The sequence below is a fragment of the Podarcis bocagei genome, assembly GCF_964188305.1.
Source record: "Podarcis bocagei genome assembly, chromosome: 12".
Classification (NCBI taxonomy): domain Eukaryota; kingdom Metazoa; phylum Chordata; class Lepidosauria; order Squamata; family Lacertidae; genus Podarcis; species Podarcis bocagei.
In genome coordinates this window covers 12,208,943-12,228,021 of record NC_138137.1, presented here as the reverse complement: position 1 = coordinate 12,228,021, position 19,079 = coordinate 12,208,943, and the positions used below count along the sequence as shown (strand labels likewise).

At 40.6% G+C, this 19,079-nt stretch overlaps 1 protein-coding gene across 5 annotated transcripts in view; it reads right to left on the bottom strand.

The window, feature by feature from the left end:
* Positions 1 to 19,079, bottom strand: part of ULK4 (unc-51 like kinase 4) — a 159,834-nt gene that overhangs the window by 125,330 nt on the left and 15,425 nt on the right. For all 5 annotated transcript variants that reach the window (XM_081164361.1, XM_081164360.1, XM_081164364.1 and 2 more), the window contains exons 15-19: positions 18,841 to 19,022; positions 14,690 to 14,736; positions 11,003 to 11,081; positions 8,191 to 8,298; positions 2,810 to 2,893 (exon numbers count right to left, since the gene is read on the bottom strand). In XM_081164361.1, the coding sequence (XP_081020487.1) occupies positions 2,810 to 2,893; positions 8,191 to 8,298; positions 11,003 to 11,081; positions 14,690 to 14,736; positions 18,841 to 19,022 (500 nt within the window). The remainder of the gene's footprint in view (positions 1 to 2,809; positions 2,894 to 8,190; positions 8,299 to 11,002; positions 11,082 to 14,689; positions 14,737 to 18,840; positions 19,023 to 19,079) is intronic.

Below are 19,079 nucleotides of genomic sequence, written 5' to 3'. Positions count from 1 at the left end.
TTTTAAATCAGATTCTAGTTAATATTAAGAATCAAATTCAGGAGATATTAAACACCTATTAGTTAAGCAGAAGTTAAAATGTTCAAAACAATCACATATTTTACGTTTACCTAATAGAGCCCTGGGAAAAATCAGACCACCTGCTTCTCATGATAGCTAGGAAACTAAAATGCTGTGGGGAATGGCATGGCACCACCTAATTGTTCACAACAACGGACAAATATGTCATCCTGAAAGCTGAATTTAGGAGAAGGGAAGCAACAGTCTGTTCATCCTGCCAGCAGTCCAGCTCCAACTATCATGGGATTCTAAACTCAGGTCCAACATTTGCAGTGGGCATAGTCAGGGAGGAGGACGACAGGTGGGCAGTGGTAGTGGCAGCGCCTTCACTTCTTCCACATCATTGCCAGACTGCCCTCCATAGGAAAAGAAGGGAAAAAAACCAATGGACCAGACATAGCTCCATCTTGCCCTCTCTGACAGTGACCAGACAGTTACAGTGGTAACTCGGGTTAAGAACTTAATTCGTTCTGGGGGTCTGTTCTTAACCTGAAACTGTTCTTAACCTGAAGCACCACTTTAGCTAATGGGGCCTCCTGCTGCTGCTGTGCCGCCGCTGCACGATTTCTGTTCTCATCCTGAAGTAAAGTTCTTAACCCGAGGTACTATTTCTGGGTTAGCGGAGTCTGTAACCTGAAGCATATGTAACCTGAAGCATATGTAACCCGAGGTACCACTGTACTTCCAGAGAAGTTCCAGTTGCAAGATGGTGCCATCATTTTGTACAGTTCACTTCCAAAGGCACCTTACACTAGCAGTCATCACCACACCTTGCATTCCATATCTTAATTGTGTGTTGTGTGAAAGAACATATTTTTTGTCTCTTCTGAATCTATTGTCAATCAGTTTCATTGAATGACTTTGACTAGAGGGAGGAAATGTTTTCAGTTTCACCATGGTAGGCATAATTTCATAAATGTCTATCATGTCTCCACATAATCATTGTTTAAAAATCTTGTTTGTCATTGTGCTGCACGTTCACCAATTTACAGTACAATCCAAATCAAATCTACTCAGAAGCCAGCCCTGCTGAGATCAATGGGACTCACTCTGGCATATGACCATTCTTAAAAGCTCTTTAGGAAAAATGAAACATTTATTTCTGTTTCCCTGTTCAATACCTAACAATGGTGCCACTAGAGGGAGACTGGGGCCTTTTTCAAAGGTACAAAGGGCCTATGTTTCTTTTCTCCAGTGAAACGCTGGAACAACAGGAGACCCTAGTACACTAGTCCTGCCCTAAAGAGGACAAATGCTGTTGAACGTGTGTGTGTTTGCTGAGTCTGTTTCCCCACACACATTCTGTGCCTGTGTGTGCAGGATCTTGTCTTTCTTCTGCTGTGTGTGTAGATGGAAGCTGAATGTCTGCCCATCTTTCTGCTGAATGTGTGCATGCACATGAAACGAAATGTGTTGATATGAGAGTATTCACATATGAAATGAGCTCTGGCTGGTATGCAACTCTCAGAAAGGTGGCAAATCCTTAATGTGGCCATCGAGCCAGAAAAAGTTAGCCTTTTCATTCACAGTGACGTTCAAGTCAAGCCTCCTTTTCCCGATTATATATCTTTAGATTATTTCTAATGTCTAGCCAATGATTCAATTCTATTGCTTATTTCATCAAAGCCTTAAAATAAAAGGCATTCTAACAGTAACTGGGCCCATGATAGACTCCAGAGGAATTCTACTTTTGGATTTTAAGAATCCATTCAGATATTCAGAATAATCCAACCATTCCCTGTTATTTGGAAATTATCTTTCATTCATACAAATATGTAAATGATAAAGAAGTTTAAAGACTCTCTCAAGGCATTTAAAAATGTAGTATAAACACCAACAATTGGGAAACATGGGTCTGCGAGCTCTTCAACTGAAGAACAGCCTTTACCAAAGGTGTCATGGACTTTGAAGATGCCCATCTCAGGACAAAAGGGAGAATTGTGCTAAGAGGAAGGCACACTTGGCAAACCCTCACCACGATCAACTCCCATCCAGAAACCTATGTCCCAACTGTGGAAGGACGTGCGCATCCTGAATTGGCCTTCACAGTCACTTACGGACTCACTGTTAAGACTGTGTTCATGGAAGACAATCTTACTCGGCTACGAGTGATTGCCAAAGAAGAAGAAATATGTTTTGCTTGATGTTTTTCTTCCTATAAGCATTTCACTCCTCCACATTTGCCATGGGCATTAGTAATGCCAGCTGGCCTCATGAAAATAGCAAATGTAGTCTTCTTTGTGGCTTTAATCCAACGTTTTCCATTTTATATAATCTTTGGTTATAAATTAAGGAAATTATCCCCAAACCAAATACACAAAACAGCAAACCAAAATTAGTTGAACCCAACCCAATATGCCATTCTAAGGATATGACAACCGAGAACATAAAAAGCTCATCAACTAATGTCTATAAAAACAAGTAAAAGAATAAAACTTGCCAAGTATAAAACTAAGAAATTGCATTTGTTGTCAAAGCTTTCCTTTAAAAAATACTGTAACTTAAAATTAACCAGCTAATTTTATTTCCAAAATCAAAAGATAATTTATAAATGCTAAGCATATCGGAGAACACTTTTCCTCCCTTTTGCACTTTCTTCTTCTGTGGGTCATGGTCTTATGATTATTTAAATTCACGAGCAATCCTTGGTTGATAAGGCACTGCGGTGCTGCAGGCTACAATCCTCACACAATGCCTAAAGGGTTATTACAATGGAGAAATTCTATTGAGAACAACAAAAGAAACTTACCCCTTCCCGAAGGCACCTCATTAGCACAGTGTAAGCAGCTGAAGGAAGGGCCCAGGATTCTCTGGGGTGCTCCTTTTCCCCTTCCTGTAAATGATGTGGAAGGGCCAGAAATGAAGTGAACAGTATAAATTATGTTAAATCTTTATGGGGGGAAATGCAATTTTATACGCACACATTCTCTATGAACCTGTCCGTTTTTAAATGATGCCTCTTATGTCACTGCATACACATAAGGAACTGGTTTTGCTAAATATGTTAACTTTAGTCACAAATTAACAACAGTTCTGCCAGCCTTTTAAATCAACGGCATATTTATTTTCAGATCAGTCACATGTAGGTAGAAGAAACTCCTGGACCATTTTTATATATTTTTTTAACTTTGAGCATCTGAATAGACAGGTTAATATCTTAATATTTCCCGCTGCCCTACCCCAAGGCAATTACTTGTATCTCTTTTTCAGTTTGCAAAGACTATGCAAGGGAGATCAGAGTTCTAAAGGGTTCGACAACAACAGAAAGAAACAAGACAGTTGTGAGAGCTTCATTAACTATGAATTCTGAAATCAATGACTGGACCTTTGAGGCAATTCATAAACCTATCTAGAAGATACAATATAATGTTTCATTCCCTGTGTGCAAGGAGCTTAAGCTCTAGTTGAGGTTCTCCACTCTGCATCCCAAGGTTCCTCAAAGGGCTTGGGGAAGGAAACAGAGGCAGGCTTAGCCATTGCTGCATGAAAAGCTTTGGTTACTTCCAAGGGATTCAGTGGGGGCTGTCTCTTCCTTTGGCAATCGCAGCACCCAACAAGCCTTTTTAATAAAGGCATAAAAACCTTAGCAGAGAACACCCTAGGTTGGTTCTTAACCTCAGTCACTTCCTCTTCTTGTCTGGGTTCGACTGGGAAGACAGTTCCCTAGAGGCCTCCCACTAAGCCCCAGTGGCACCCTGAGGCTTGGGGGGATTAGGTGTGACCTCTCCTGTGGAACTACTGCCTGAGTGGGAGGAACAGACGTCTTAGCCTGTTTGGGTGGCAAGGGAGGGCCATCCAGAAAAGGTTCCTAGGACCCCGGGTGTGAGAGGAAAGAGGCGGAACGTCCAGCTTTATCAGGTGAATAGCCCCTCTTTTCCCTATGCCTGCATGTGGACCGCTTGTTCTTGCATTTACTCTTATGGTGATGAAGCAAGCTGGTCTGGGTGTAAAAAAACCCTGAGGGAATCATTAATATCTGAAGAGATAACCCCCTTTGTCCATGAAGGCAATGTTGGGAAATTTGCTGAACTAAGGAAGGCCTCATACTCACCTCCACCTGTTCTGATGAATAACCTGGAGAATCACCAAAGGCTACTTTGCCTGGGATATCTTTTTCTCCTCCGTTGGGAGGAGAGAGGCTGTCCTGCCAAGGCGAAGTCATCCTGCATGCAGATGCAGCGCAAAGGCAGGAAATCAATGCGACTGAGCACACTGCTGTCGCTGCTCCAACTCCCAGTTGGTGCTGGAACCCGAAGGTGCAGCAATAATGCGGCCAATCAAGGCAGGGAGAGATCACAGAGAACATGAAAGCCACTAGACCAACAGGTGCAGCGATCACCTCTCTAGGTGCTGTTGGGGCCTCCTGAAGAAATGCTGAGTTGTTGAAACAAAATGACGTTCCTGCCTTTTTCGAAAAAGGGCAGGAAATGCAAGCTCCTGGCCCTATTGCCTCTGTGGACTCCTCCTGTGCCTCCCTGGCAGTCGGGTCAGAATCCAGCTGCCCCCTACACTCTTCCCTTCCCCAGACAACCGGGAGTGGGGGAGAGAAAAATGAAGAGAATGAAGTAGAAATGAAGATGTTTGTGGGGGAGCAGCCAACAGGAAAGCACAGTGGAAAAACTCAGAAAGATGATCTAGCAAACCAGATGACGGTGAGGACTAGATAAAGGGAAAATCTAAAAACAAACACTCAAGCAAACGGTTCTCTCCACACAAAGAGAGAGACATGAAGACCCAACCATCCCTTGCAGTAGGCAGGGTTGGAATGACTACTCCACTCTGGAGAGGATATTTCAAGTTGAAGACTCTGCCTGTGTCTAGTAGGGGGAGTCATTCCTATCAGGAATGGCATCCCCCTCCATCTGGTAAATCTTACCTTCTCCATCTGTCTCTCAACTAATTCACAGTCTTTTATCTACTTACAGCTTACAACTACTTACATCTATAATATGCAGCTGGAAGCCAAAAATGAAATATTTTGGTCCTACTTTGGTGCTACGTTCCTGAACAACCACACCAAAGTCACATGATAAATTTTACACCAGGTTTACATTTCATCAAAAGCATGAGCTGCTCACATATTGATTGCAATGGTGTAGAAAACAGAATACGTTCAATAGACCACTGGAAGTGGAAAATCTGAGACTTAATGGTGCTGAATGAAACAATACAATATAAACAAATATGGGATGGAAGAATCTATTTAACATAAATATTTCAGAAAAAATGGTTCCTTTTATTCTTTACTGAAATACAACAGAATATGTGAGCAGCTCATGTTGGATACTGTAAGAAGATGAATCAAATGTATTTTTGCTGTAACTGTAATTCTATAGATTTAAATTAAAAAAATCAGACCAAAAACATGATCTTCCTAAAACATTTAGGAATATGTATGCCATAGCCATACCTCTTTAAGAATGAGCACACTTTCATGATCATCTACAGACCATAACTTGCATAATGGATTAGACAGTTTGTGAAGGTGACTACGGACTTTAACACAACTGCTGCACAAATAATTAGATGGTTTTTCCTATGCTCTTAAAAGCATGGACAAAAGATGAACCAAACTGTTTGATAGATATTTTCTATTTCTATATTTCACTGTATTTTATTTCAATTATAGAAACAAAGCTAGAGAGGTGAACAACCTCTCAGTTTTTAGAGCATAATGGAAGTATGCTCAAAATGTAAATGCAGTTATCTTATGTTCATATGACTGCTTCATTTTTATTCAGGCTTAATGCCCTCAGCCAGTGACCTTAGGAACTGACTAGAAAACTAATATAGGAACTTCTAGAAATGACAGTTAACAGATACGTCCCCTGGGGAACCAGACACCACGTCTCTTTAGGCTTTACTTCCATTCTGAAGCCATCTAAGAGAAAACAATTTATATTATAATCAGGAACTAAAAACCCATGCATCTCTACTGATAACTATTATCTGGCTCTGTAAATAAACACTCCCTCTTGTTCTACAATTGTTAGAAAATAAAAGGGAGAGGCAACTTAAGTATACATGGAGGGAATCCAAGAATACCGAATCAAAATTATTTTAAGACCCACCACCACATTTGGACATAAACTTAACAGCTTTATGACAGGGAAGAGAATGTCTTCCTAAGACAGATAATTTATGACATCCTAGCTAGCATTCGGCCTTAGGTGTACTGTACTAGAATCTAGATGAGGAAAGTTACCTGGGGTAAATTTTGTTATCCTTCTTAACTTCCCTGTAATTTAGTGAAATCGAATGTCATACAAACAGGCCTCTGCTCATGCAATGAGATTTATCTTTCCCTTGTGTGCCCCCATATCTGTTCTGGAGGGAGTCACCAACCCTTAAGATAAATTTTGATGGCACATTTAGGGTTGAAGGGGGAAGAGGCAAGAAAGAGGACGTCTACTCCCCTTGCACACAGATAACTGCACCCACTGTCTTTGGTTCCTTCTCTCTTTTCCCAAGACCTTTGTCCTTGTCTTAAAAAACACTCCTTTTTTCCAGTCTCTTCTCTGCCCAGCTCACATTTAACACAGTGGAGTTTACTTCTGAGTAAACATGCACAGCATTGCACTGTAAGGGCAGTCAAATTACAGTGGTACCTTGGGTTACATACGCTTCAGATTACAGACTCCACTAACCCAGAAATAGTGCTTCAGGTTAAGAAATTTGCTTCAGAAATTGTGCTCCGGCGGCACGGCAGCAGCAGGAGGCCCCATTAGCTAAAGTGGTGCTTCAGGTTAAGAACAGTTTCAGGTTAAGAACGGACCTCCAGAACGAATTAAGTACTTAACCCGAGGTACCACTGTAGTAAGTTAATTATTATATGAATGCAATGTTCAATGTAAAAATTACCCAAACCACAAGGAATCTGTATTCATACCATAATTTAAAGACTCCATGTAAATACTTCCAAATGGGTCCTGGCTCTCAAGGAAAACTTTTGAATGGCTCAACAGCAGTACTGTATAAGGAATATTAATTAATAAAGTAATTTAATTGGTCTAGTCATATTAACTGTGACTAATTTCCACTCTCCTTCACCCACCTCCTGTCTGGTAACTGGTAACAAGTATACCCCAGCACTTTAGGATAAGAATTAACTTTCTGGAAATTTTAGGGAAAGGCGTAAAACTCTCTAACAAGAGGCTACAAGCAGAGACTGCTTTAGGCATGTCCAATTTGTGCGTGACCACACACATAATTCTGAACCTGAAAATGTCACAAAAAGGGGTGGAACAGGAATGGGGTGGAGGTGGAATAGGGTGTTTGCAGGTTTTTCAATGGTGTTTCAAATATATGTGATTTCACTTAAAACACACAGTGCCTTGGAACGCAACTCCCCGCATAAATAGGGAGTTTCCTGTAATTTAAACCTTTAAGAAACCAGATCCTGTAACATTTCAAAGGAATACAGCCTAAAAAGTCAGAACGGTAGTCTTTCTATATAGCATTTTTAATAGGATAATTCAAAAATCCTACTTTTAAGAATGGGCTTAAAAGCCCATTTATGCTTTAAGAGTAGGACATGTACAATTTTGGTTACATTCTCTGTTTCCTCTAAAATGTGGGTTTTTAACTCTATTTTTTGTATTTGCCATGTTTATAGGATGCTGAAAATCACTATAAAAAGGCTAGCTGTTAAAATTATTTTTAAGACACGTCAGGATGAAACTTTTGAGATATGCAAGGCAAACTTAAAAACAGGCAAATGCAGGAAGCGATTGTTTTAGACACGTCTGATATGTGTGTAACACACACGTGCATCACACCCAATCTGGAAGTGACCAAGTGTCACAAAAAGTTGCAGAATTGGGGGGGGGGGGGATAGCCAAACAAGGTGTTTGCAGGCTTCCTCAATGGATGCTCTGATTATACACGATTTCATGCAAGTGCATAATGACTCAGAACCCAACCCACACACAAATGTCTGTATCTTAAAATTACAACAACAACAATTTGTTGTTGTTGTATCTTAAAATTAGCATATTTTGCTTATCTCCTATAAACTGAAGAACAAGCTATACTTCCAAGAGTTCTATTATCTCTATTTATTTCCAGCTGCTCACTTGTTTGTTTACTTTTGCAAATGTAAGATATTTTTAATACAACTGTTTAATTTACCTGGTTGGCCACAAGATAAAGCAGTTCTCCAAGGGTAGGTAAAAGGCACTGTTTCAGTTTGCTGTTCCTGAAATTTTCTCTGATCAGTTCTGTTAAGAGTGTGATTGCCTGGAACAATGAATACATTATTAGCACAAATGGGATACAGCAGGGAAAAGCATGATAACTATGCAACTTTACAGGAAAGAAAGTAAAGGCTACAGAAGACAAAATAAATTTTCTCTGGTAGTTTCTGAATGCCTTTCTGCAAAGGCACAGATTGTCACAGCCAGTACTTTTTTCGGCGGGGGGGGGGGGTTACAGGAGAACGCATACCCCTAAACATTTTGTGAATCTAACGGGAGAAGAAACAAAAAAATTTAAAAATTTTAGTTTCTTCTCTAGCACAGTGAATTGTCAGTTCCATTGCTACCCCTGATGGCGGGCTCATTTCCTGTCATGGTGTTTCCCGAGTCTCAGACGGAAGCGAGTGTTTAATATGTAAAGTAGGAGTTGGAATCTAGCACGGTGACTGTTGAGTTTCGTTGTTACCACCTCCGACGCCGGCTTCATTTTCTTTCCTGGTGATTTTCTTGAGTCAAAATGAGAGTACCCCTAAACATATTTTTTTTTAAGGGAAAAAAGCACTGGTCATATCTGTTCAGTCAAAGACATGTAAAGAACCAGCTGCTTCCCTTCAATATCCAAGTCCATAAGATTTTTATAAATTTGGCATAAGAGTCCTTTAGAATGATTACTTGATATCAAACTCTGTGCATCCTCTTAAGGTTTGCATAATTTCTTATGACTACTTTGGAGTTTTCCTAAAAAAATATGGTAACCCTAATTTATTATCACCTCATATACCCTCCTCTCAATATTTTATATTACCCAGTGAATCTAACTCTTTATTATTTAAAAATGTGAATTCTCTGCCTGGGTAGAATTTCTGTTTTTGAAATGGATGCTCTCATACTCTTATTTCTTTTATTAAAATTTCCTGTGTTTTCACACAAATTTCAAAGAATGGCAAAATGTTTCTGTGTTTCATATTAAAAAGGAAAAGATCTGAAGTCATAGCTCATAAACTTTATAAAACAACCAAGGCTGGGATGTTAGATTTTCAAAAACATTAAAACTTACGACAATATGAAGTTATTGTTTACTCATAATAAGAGACTAATTGAAAAACAGTTTGGAACAAGAACTGGTTTTTTTTAAAAAAGAAAAAAGCCAACCTATTACAGACTAAATATGGAATGGTTTGAAGGAAGGCAGATTCAAGAACTATCTTATAATCAGAAGGCACCGGGGGGGGGGGGGAGTGTAAGCTTGACTACACCTCACTGTGGGTAAAAGACACATGCTAAGGTTGCGGGTAATCCAGACCAGTTTAATTTTTTATTTTTATTTAAATCAATTAAATGCAGGCCAAATGCAACCCCAATCGTAAAATGCTACATTATTTGGGAAATGGCCAATTATTTCAACCAAAATACTCTTGAGTGACTAGAACACCATCTACTATATAGTAAAAACATAATTATATTGTTTAATATGCATCCTTGCCTAGTGTACATTGAGTCCCCATATTAAAAATAGGATTCCCTCCTCACCACCCCTGTATTTAATTTTAATATCCAAGTGACCTCTAGTGGAGGTTTCTATAACAATACACTGATCTGTTGAATACCTTTAAAATTACCGAATAGAGATCATGATAGAAACATTAGACCCTTGTGACATATACCCCTAGCCCATCCTCTTTCCATCCCCTCTTCTGCTGTCGGCACACAGCTTTCACAAATCCCAGAAATGAATTTTATCCAAGCCATCAAGTTTATTGTTGATGTGGCTATCAACCTTTATAAGTTGTGAAGAACTTAGAAAAGAAATAATATTCTAAACTATTTCATTCAGTTTTCAATCTCTTCCTTAGAATATTAAAATGTTCAGTTCTGTATCTCAGTACCTTTGCCAACTCTAGAAATGAGAGAAGCGTAATATTCATATTCAAAAGTTAATTTCAGATGGTTTAACCCAGGCCAAAACTAAAAGATCCCCAAACACTAAGATTTTCTTAGGACATTTTGTAACTGATTATTAATCACAAAACAAATCTGATCAAACCCCACAAATTACAATTATTGCTATGGTTACTGATTTATTACCCTATTTATTTATTAACTATTTATTAATAGTCCCAGAGCTATTATTACCCCTCTTCTATCATCCATACCAGGTCGTTCATCCACTGCTATAGTGTCCTTCCTTCTTGCAGACCAAGATTACCAGGTGAAGCAAACATGGCAGAAATTTTAGCTGGGGCAATTAGAATTAGCTCTACTACCTGACTAATCTGTTTAATGCTTAGTAAAGAAAGCCCACTCATTCAGATGTTTTATTTGTGGTCAAGGACAGTTATTAACTCTTATTTGTATGGTGGTAAATTTTGAATAGCCAACCATCTAGCTATAGCTGTATTTTATTGCATATTTTATTGCATTTGATTCCTTTGCTATGGCTTCTGGATGACGCAAATAAAGATTTTATCTATCTGTCCCAGGGCACGTCATAACAATGTAAAATGCAACAGTAAAAACAGTTTAATACAAACTACAATCACAAATGTGCTAAGTGTAGACCAAGTTGCAGCCTTGCAAACTTCCTCCAAAGGTGTTTGTAGAGTGAGCAGAGGAAGCAGTATGCCTTAATGGAGCAAACTATTAAACACATAATTATCAGTAACTTTTGCAACTCATAAACCAAGGCAATAAAATGCCCAAACATTGCTTTTGAAAACTCCAATAATTGTATTAGCAAGAAATATTACCTCTATAACGGGAACAGTCTCTTTAAGCTCAGTTGTATGCAATGCCAGTAAACCAATCACTCGAGCTGCTTTGGCACGTCTGTAATTAAATGCATTTATTAACTTTATGAAAGCCACAAATCTGAAAATGCAAAACTATGAAAAGGCTCAACTTACATAAAATGTAATATAAGTTAGTGATCACAAGTAAATTAAATTAAGCTTAAATATAAGCTTCGTTAGCACCAAATCGCTTTAAACTGATAGAATGACCACAAAAACTTTTAAGCACGGGAAAACTTTTAAGCATGGGAAGACTAAGCGTTGCACTTAATTCTTTCAGATGAAAAATGGAATGAATGTTGGAAAAATGCTAACCAAGAAGGCTGGTTGCAGATACGTTATACATTTTGCCATGCAAATCTGTCGCCTGCATCTTAACACAAAAAAGGGAATAATTTACAGAAAGTAATATGTGCTTCATTAAGTGCATACATGTGTGAATACAGAAGAGCCATTTATATCTGCCTTGCTTCTATTTTCCCGTTTAAAAATGTCCAACTTATTTTTCACTCACAGTGGTGATGGGGATATATAAGGATCTTACTTGTGGAGTGGGGGTGAGAAGAGTAATGCAATACAGCTATTTGCAAAAGTAGCCAGCAGAGTGCATTATGATAGAACACTTGAGGTTCACTTACTCTGTTTTATAAAATTACAGAAAAGCAGCCAGCAAAGGAGATTGAACAGTGAATAGAGAAGGCTATGCAGCAGACAGGAAATTCAATGCACATTCAAGAACAGTACAGTGGTGCCTCGCAAGACGAAAAGAATCCGTTCTGTGACTCTTCGTCTAGCGGTTTTTTTGTCTTGCGAAGCAAGCCCATTAACGGATTAGCGGATTAGCGGTTTATCTGCTGATCGGATCAGCTGATAAGCGGCTTAGCGGCTTAGAAAAAGGGGGGAGGGAAAAAAAACAGCAGGAACTCGCAAGACATTGTCATCTTGCGAAGCAAGCCCATAGGAAATTCGTTTTGCGAAGCACCTCCAAAACGGAAAACTCTTTCGTCTAGCGAGTTTTCCGTCTTGCGAGGCATTCGTCTTGCGGGGCACCACTGTACTATCAGATTTCAATATCTTCTAATACTCTCTTTTCCATATAAACATACCGGTATTTAACAAATTTGGGAAAATAAATCTGTTTCAATCAACAATTATTTTGTAGAAATTATTCACTAAATAACAGCCCTTGTACAGTAGTACCTCGGGTTAAGTACTTAATTCGTTCCGGAGGTCCGTTCTTAACCTGAAACTGTTCTTAACCTGAAGCACCAGTTTAACTAATGGGGCCTCCTGCTGCCGCCACGCTGCCAGAGCACGATTTCTGTTCTTATCCTGAAGCAAAGTTCTTAACCTGAAGCACTATTTCTGGGTTAGCGGAGTCTGTAACCTGAAGCGTATGTAACCTGAAGCGTATGTAACCCGAGGTACCACTGTATCTGACAGGTGGACATAGCTGAATGATTCTTTTGGGGTAAGTTTCTTCCCCTCTCCAAAACCCTGCCTCTAGCCCTCCTTATTGCTTCCCACTAAGAATGAGAAGTTACATAACATTACAAAATTATGTCAGCATCAGACTTTGAGATAGAGCATGTTCATGCTGCAGCTCCTGGCAGGTTTCTCTTAACATATCTAGAAGCATTCAAACAAGCATTCCTTTGCCTGCAGTCTGAAATAGTACAGCCTAGCAAAGGTTGCCCCATGTATTCTGTTCCAGTTGTGTGTTAGCACATTTTATGGTGAATTCTAGAAACATGTAGCATGAAGAAGTGCTTCCTTTGGCCTCTCCTGAATTACTTCGTTTTATTTCTCTCTGTCCTAATTCTAACTTTTCCTGTTCTTTTTCTTCATTTTTACAGGTTTTGCAATGCAGCACGGTCAGTGCAGGCAGGAAGAGAGTTACCAGGAAAGTGGCTCTATGAGCGCTGGCCTCCAGTCACAGCACCATTCCTGTCACTCTCAAGCATGATAGAGCCATATAAATAGATATATAGCCCTAACAGCATTTTAAGTACTTTAATGAACAAATATAGTATATCTCCTTTCCTGTTATTTAGACAATTAAAATTAAATAATGAAGATTAGCAAGTCAAACTAATCCTTGACTCTTTAAAATCAGAGCTTTCCACACTGTGTGTCACAACATGTTAGCGTGTTGGCTGCAGTGTGTGGGTGTGTTGCACAAATGCTCCCTGCTCTTCTCCCGGGGCTGGAAAAGGATTAGTTTAACCTCTAGTTTGCTAGTAAAACTGAATTACTGTACTGTGTCGTGAAATGATGTCTAAAAACTGTGTCACCAACATGAAAGTTTGGAAAGCTCTTACTTAAAATATTTGTATTTTAATGGTAGAGATGGAAAATATTCAAGTACTCTGGCTATCTGAAGGAGCGTCTCTACCCCCATCATTCAGCCTGGACACTGAGGTCCAGCTCCGAGGGCCTTCTTCTGGCAGTTGCCTCATTGCAAGAAGTGAGGTTACAGGGAACCAGGCAGAGGGTTTCCTTGGTAGTTGCACCTGCCCTGTGGAACGCCCTCCTGTCAGATGTCAAGGAAATGAAAAACTATCTGACTTTTAGAAGACATCTGAAGCCAGCCCTGTATAGGGAAGTTTTTAATGTTTGACGTTTTAATTTGTTGGAAGCCACCCAGAGTGGCTGGGGCAACCCAGTCAAATGGTTGGCATATAAATAACAAAATAATAATAGTAATAATATACTACAGAGATTGCATTTCAGAAAGCACTGCTGCCATAATCTTCACTAATTTCAATTAGACATGCGTTAGTTGAACTGTTTTGCTTTAAATAAGCTTTACAAGTTTCTCTTTCATAGTAAACACTTGCAAAGTACTAACTGTCAAGGTATACGCAGCCTTCTAAAATTCTGAAGAAGCACAAAAAGCAGACACAACCCTGCCTTTTGTATTCAAAGACAGTGCTGAGAGAAAATAAAAAAAATTCCTTCCAGTAGCACCTTAAAGACCAACTAAGTTAGATCTTGGTATGAGCTTTCGTGTGCATGTGCGTATCATGTGTATCTGAAGAAGTGTGCATGCACACGAAAGCTCATACCAAGAACTAACTTAGTTGGTCTTTAAGGTGCTACTGGAAGGAATTTTTTTATTTTGACTATGGCAGACCAACACGGCTACCTATCTGTAACTAGTACTGAGAGAGGTAAACTATCAGGCCACTGTCTCCAGCTGGGGACTGGGAAACTTACCACAAAGTTAAATAGATATGAAGAGCGATTCAGAGAACCTGTCAAGTAAGGCCACTGTAAACCAGCCTACAGATATTCGTTTGTTAACCCACTGTTTTCAGTAAGTAAATGAGCCCTTCCTGGACTCTTCTCAATCAACAATCAGCCTACCACTGCTAGATTGTATCATGGAAGATACTATTTCTGCTCCAGACAATAACAGACCACATGCAGGAGCCAAGGCCCAGGTTCTTGTATGACAGTGTTGGTGGCAGTCCTTGCTTTGGTAGCAAGCCTACCCTATTCAGAGACCAGAATGAAGGAAATGTATATGCCTTTCCTTGATCCTTTGCACGGTGTGTGGTTTGTTCTCCTGCATGAACTCAGCAGAGGCAGGTTTGTGGCCAATTTTTGAAGATACCCAGACAGATGCTGGTTGTCACTTACATGTCCCAGTTTGGAGCTATCCGCAACTGTTGTAGTAGCACAGGGAACTAGATTTTAAAATAAACAAACACACAGAAAAGTACAAAATTAATCACTGTGATTTAGTTCACCACCAAAATGTATAGCATACTTAGTGTTAATAGTTTTACCTACAGAGCGCAAAGACCTTGCAAAAAATGACTGGTTTTTATTTGCGATGGGACTTAAATTTTCTATTGCACCTTTGCTGTTGTATATAATATTGCAGAAGGTTAGTGTGGCAATCACACAGGGTCCCCGCACATCTAACTGTCTACTGATCCCTGTGCCACCACTGTGCTCGCTTCCCCGCTGCCACCAACCAGTTACTCTCTGGTGAAACACTGAGTCCAGTCAGTTGTTAAAAGTGAACCAAAAGAAACAAGTTTATTTTATAAACATTAACAAGTTGGTTTCTCAGGTAATATTCCTGTCAGTATCTTAACTTTAGTTTCTTTACCGGCTTACATCTTCCTAATACCTTCTGACTGATTATCTCAACTGTTTGACTGACCCCTCTTAACAAATTCTCTCACTCTCTCCCACCAGACTAGCCCAACCCACAGACTTTTCTTATCTGTCTCTTCTAACTCCAGACTGTCTTCTCAACAACTCTAACTCCTCCCCAAAAAACCTCTGTGCTTCAACCTTATACACAATTACCTCTGCCCCCTGGGTTCCCATTGGTTAGTCATTTTACAATTAGTTAACCCTTTCCCTATGAACCCAGTATGATGTCACACACATACCCCCCCCCCTTAAGAAGATTGACTCAGGAGGTATAACTTAACCTGACTCGGCCCCAGACACACTGATCAGATGTTTGGAAGCTGTGACTGGATGGTTACATGGGAGCCAGTTGAAGTTAAATCCTTCAAAGACAGAGGTCCTTTGGCTGGGTTGGGATGATATGGGATTGGGGGGGCAACTCCCATCTCTTGTGGGGCGCAATTAGTGACAGCACCATCCATTAAGAGTTTGGGTGTAATCTTAGACACCTCCCTTTTCATGGAAGCGCAGATTGCAGCTATAACAAAGGCAGCATTTTTTCATCTCCACCAAGCTAAGCAGTTGGCTCCTTGCCTCTCGCCCTGACCTAGCCACTGTGATCCACGCAATGGTCACCTCCAGACTGGATTATTGTAACTCGCTCTATGTGGGGCTGCCCTTGAGACTGACCCAGAAACTCCAGCAGGTGCAGAATGCTGCGGCGAGACTCCTTACGGGGTCCTCGCGGCGGGATCACATTCACCCAATGCTATACCAGCTGCACTGGCTCCCGGTGGAGTACAGGATCAGGTTTAAGGTGCTGGTTTTAACCTTTAAAGCTCTATACAGCCTAGGACCCTCGTACCTACAGGACCGCCTCTCCTGGTATGTCCCACAGAGGACTTTACAGTCTTCAAACAAAAACATCTTGGCGGTCCCGGGCCACAGAGAGGTTAGGCTGGCCTCAACCAGAGCCAAGGCTTTTTCGGCTGTGGCTCCAATCTGGTGGAACGCTTTGTAACAATAGACTAGGGCCCTGCGGGACTTGACATCTTTCCACAGGTCCTGCAAGACAGAGCTGTTCCACCAGGCCTTTGGCCAAGGCACAGCCTGATCCCCTCCTTTGGTAATCCTCCCAGATGTACAGCTTCAGTTTCTGTAATGCCCACATGATGGCAAGGAATTCCTTCTCAATGGTCGAAAGATGTCTTTCTCTTGGAAGTAATTTCTTGCTTATGAAGGTGATCGGATGGAGGTCATCCTTCTCTCCCTGTTGACACAGTATGGCCCCGATCCCAGCATTGGATGCATCGGTGAAGACGGTCAACTCCCAATCATAATTAGGAGCAACAAGGACAGGTCCTGATGTCAAGGCATTTTTTAAGGCATCAAAGGCCTGCTGACACGCTGCTGTCCATTTGACCTTATCTCGCTCCTTCTTCCGAATTAGGTCAGATAAAGGCGCTAACTCACTAAATTTTGGAATAAATTTTCGATAATAACCGGCTAGTCCTAGGAAAGCTCTGACTTTCTTCTCAGAAGTAGGGGTAGGCCAGTTTGAAATGGCTTCTACCTTCGTCTCTAAAGGTTTCATCACTACTCCTCCCACCATGTGTCCCAGGTATTGAACAGTCGAGCCCCTATCTGGCATTTGCTAGCTTTGATGGTTAAGCCCGCCTCTTTAATTCGCTGCAGTACTAACCCTAAGTGCTCTTAGTGTTTATCCCAGTCGAACTGTACACAGCAATATCATCTAAATAAGTGAATTTGAACCCTCTTAATTTGTTCAGGATTTTGTCCACCAGTCGGTGAAAAGTGGCTGGCGCATTCTTTAAACCAAAGGGCATTACTTTAAACTCAAACAGCCCTAAGGGACTTCTGAACCCAGTTTTCTCCTGGTCCCTAGAATCCATTTTTACTTGATAGTATCCCTTTGTCAAGTCTAGGCAGGTGATGCAATGACAATGACCTATAGCTTCGATCAGGTCATCTAAATGTGGCATTGGATATGCATCTGCTCTAGTGACATGGTTCAGCTTTCTATAATCCAGGCAAAATCTGATAGATCCATCAGGTTTGTCTAACAACACTATGGGTGCTGCCCAGGGACTTTCTGAAGGGGTTATGATCCCTGCCTTCAACATCTCCCTTACCTCATTGCTAACATTCCCCACATATTCTCCAGTTATCCTATAGGGGTTTACAGCAATGGGCTTGGCATCCCCAGTGTCAATATGATGAACAACTCCCTTATATCTACCTGGAGTATTACTGAAAATTTCCCTATATTCTTGTAGGATCTGTTTAACCGCCACCTGCTGATTAAGGGTTAACATAGGAGCTACCTTTATTTCTTGTAGATTGCCATTGCTCCCCTCTCCCTTCCCAGCATGTTATATCGGCTTCATCTGGATCCTCACGTATTGCATAGTGTCCAGCCTTCTGTTCCAAGATAAGGCTTTAACATGTTCACATGAACCACCTTACGCCCTTCTTCCCCTTGTTGGATTATGTAATTTACATCACTCATTTTGGACACGATTTTGTACGGTCTCTACCATGCTAGTTGCATTTTATTTCCTTGGTTGGTCTCAACAGCAACACTTCACTACTGGGTTCAAAAGTTCTTACTCTGGCCTTTTTGTCGTACCAGGTTTTCTGCTTTGTTTGGGCTGCTTTAAAATTTTTCAGACCACAGCGTCACCCACATCCAATCTACACCCCTTACCTCATACTTAAGCCACGATCTAGGAACGCACAGTGATGATGCTCATACACAGTTTCGCAAAATGGCCTTGAATGATTATCCAAATTGATGAAATCAGCCATATCACAACGTACCAAGAGCTCCATGTGTGCACTAGAAAGGCACACAGTCCTCTTGATTGTGCTCATGCTTTTTAAAAAATTAATGCAGAACAGTGTAAAGTATTTTAGTATTTCTAATCCTTGTTCAACCTATCCATCCCAAATAATCAAAGTCATTTGGCAGCCTGCACACAATCAATGTATACAATGCTTTATCCAGAAGTATGATTAGACGCTTTTGAATTATGTTGCTGGAAAAGACTCTTCAGAGTCCCATGGACTGCAAGAAGATCAAACCTATCCATTCTTAAGGAAATCAGCCCTGAGTGCTCACTGGAAGGACAGATCCTGAAGCTGAGGCTCCAATACTTTGGCCACCTCATGAGAAGAGAAGACTCCCTGGAAAAGACCCTGATGTTGGGAAAGATGGAGGGCACAAGGAGAAGGGGACGACAGAGGACGAGATGGTTGGACAGTGTTCTTGAAGCTACCAGCATGAGTTTGACCAAACTGTGGGAGGCAGTGGAAGACAGGAGTGCCTGGCGTGCTCTGGTCCATGGAGCCACAAAGAGTCAGAAACGACTAAACAACAATGATTAGAACGTTAACGTTCTTCATTCTTGTTATGCACTAATTCTTCTTACAGTACAGTCTTAGGCATTTTTAATCAAAAGCAAGTTTCACTGTGTTCAGTGGGGCTCATTCATGGGTATGTGTACATACGATTGCAGCCTTAGTTTCTTAAAATACCAGTGAAATGCACCCTAGCAAAAGGTAGCTGTCTTTTGCTATATTTGCTGGCATGTCAGCTTGCGGGCTCTAGCAGTGTTACTTACCAGCTGTGTGCTGATTAACTTAGTGGCTACTTCCTTATTGCCGACAACAGTGCAGAGGTAGCAAAGTAAATTCAGTTTAACTCTGGCTGCCCCTGTGCTCTTCTCTGGGGAGTCAGTCAGCTGACATACTTGGTGTAAGAAGTCGTTCCAGTCATCTTCTTTTAGTATCAACAATTTATCAGCTGGAAAGAAAAATAAGAGCACTTGTTGGGAATATAATTTCTTTATATATTTTTTTA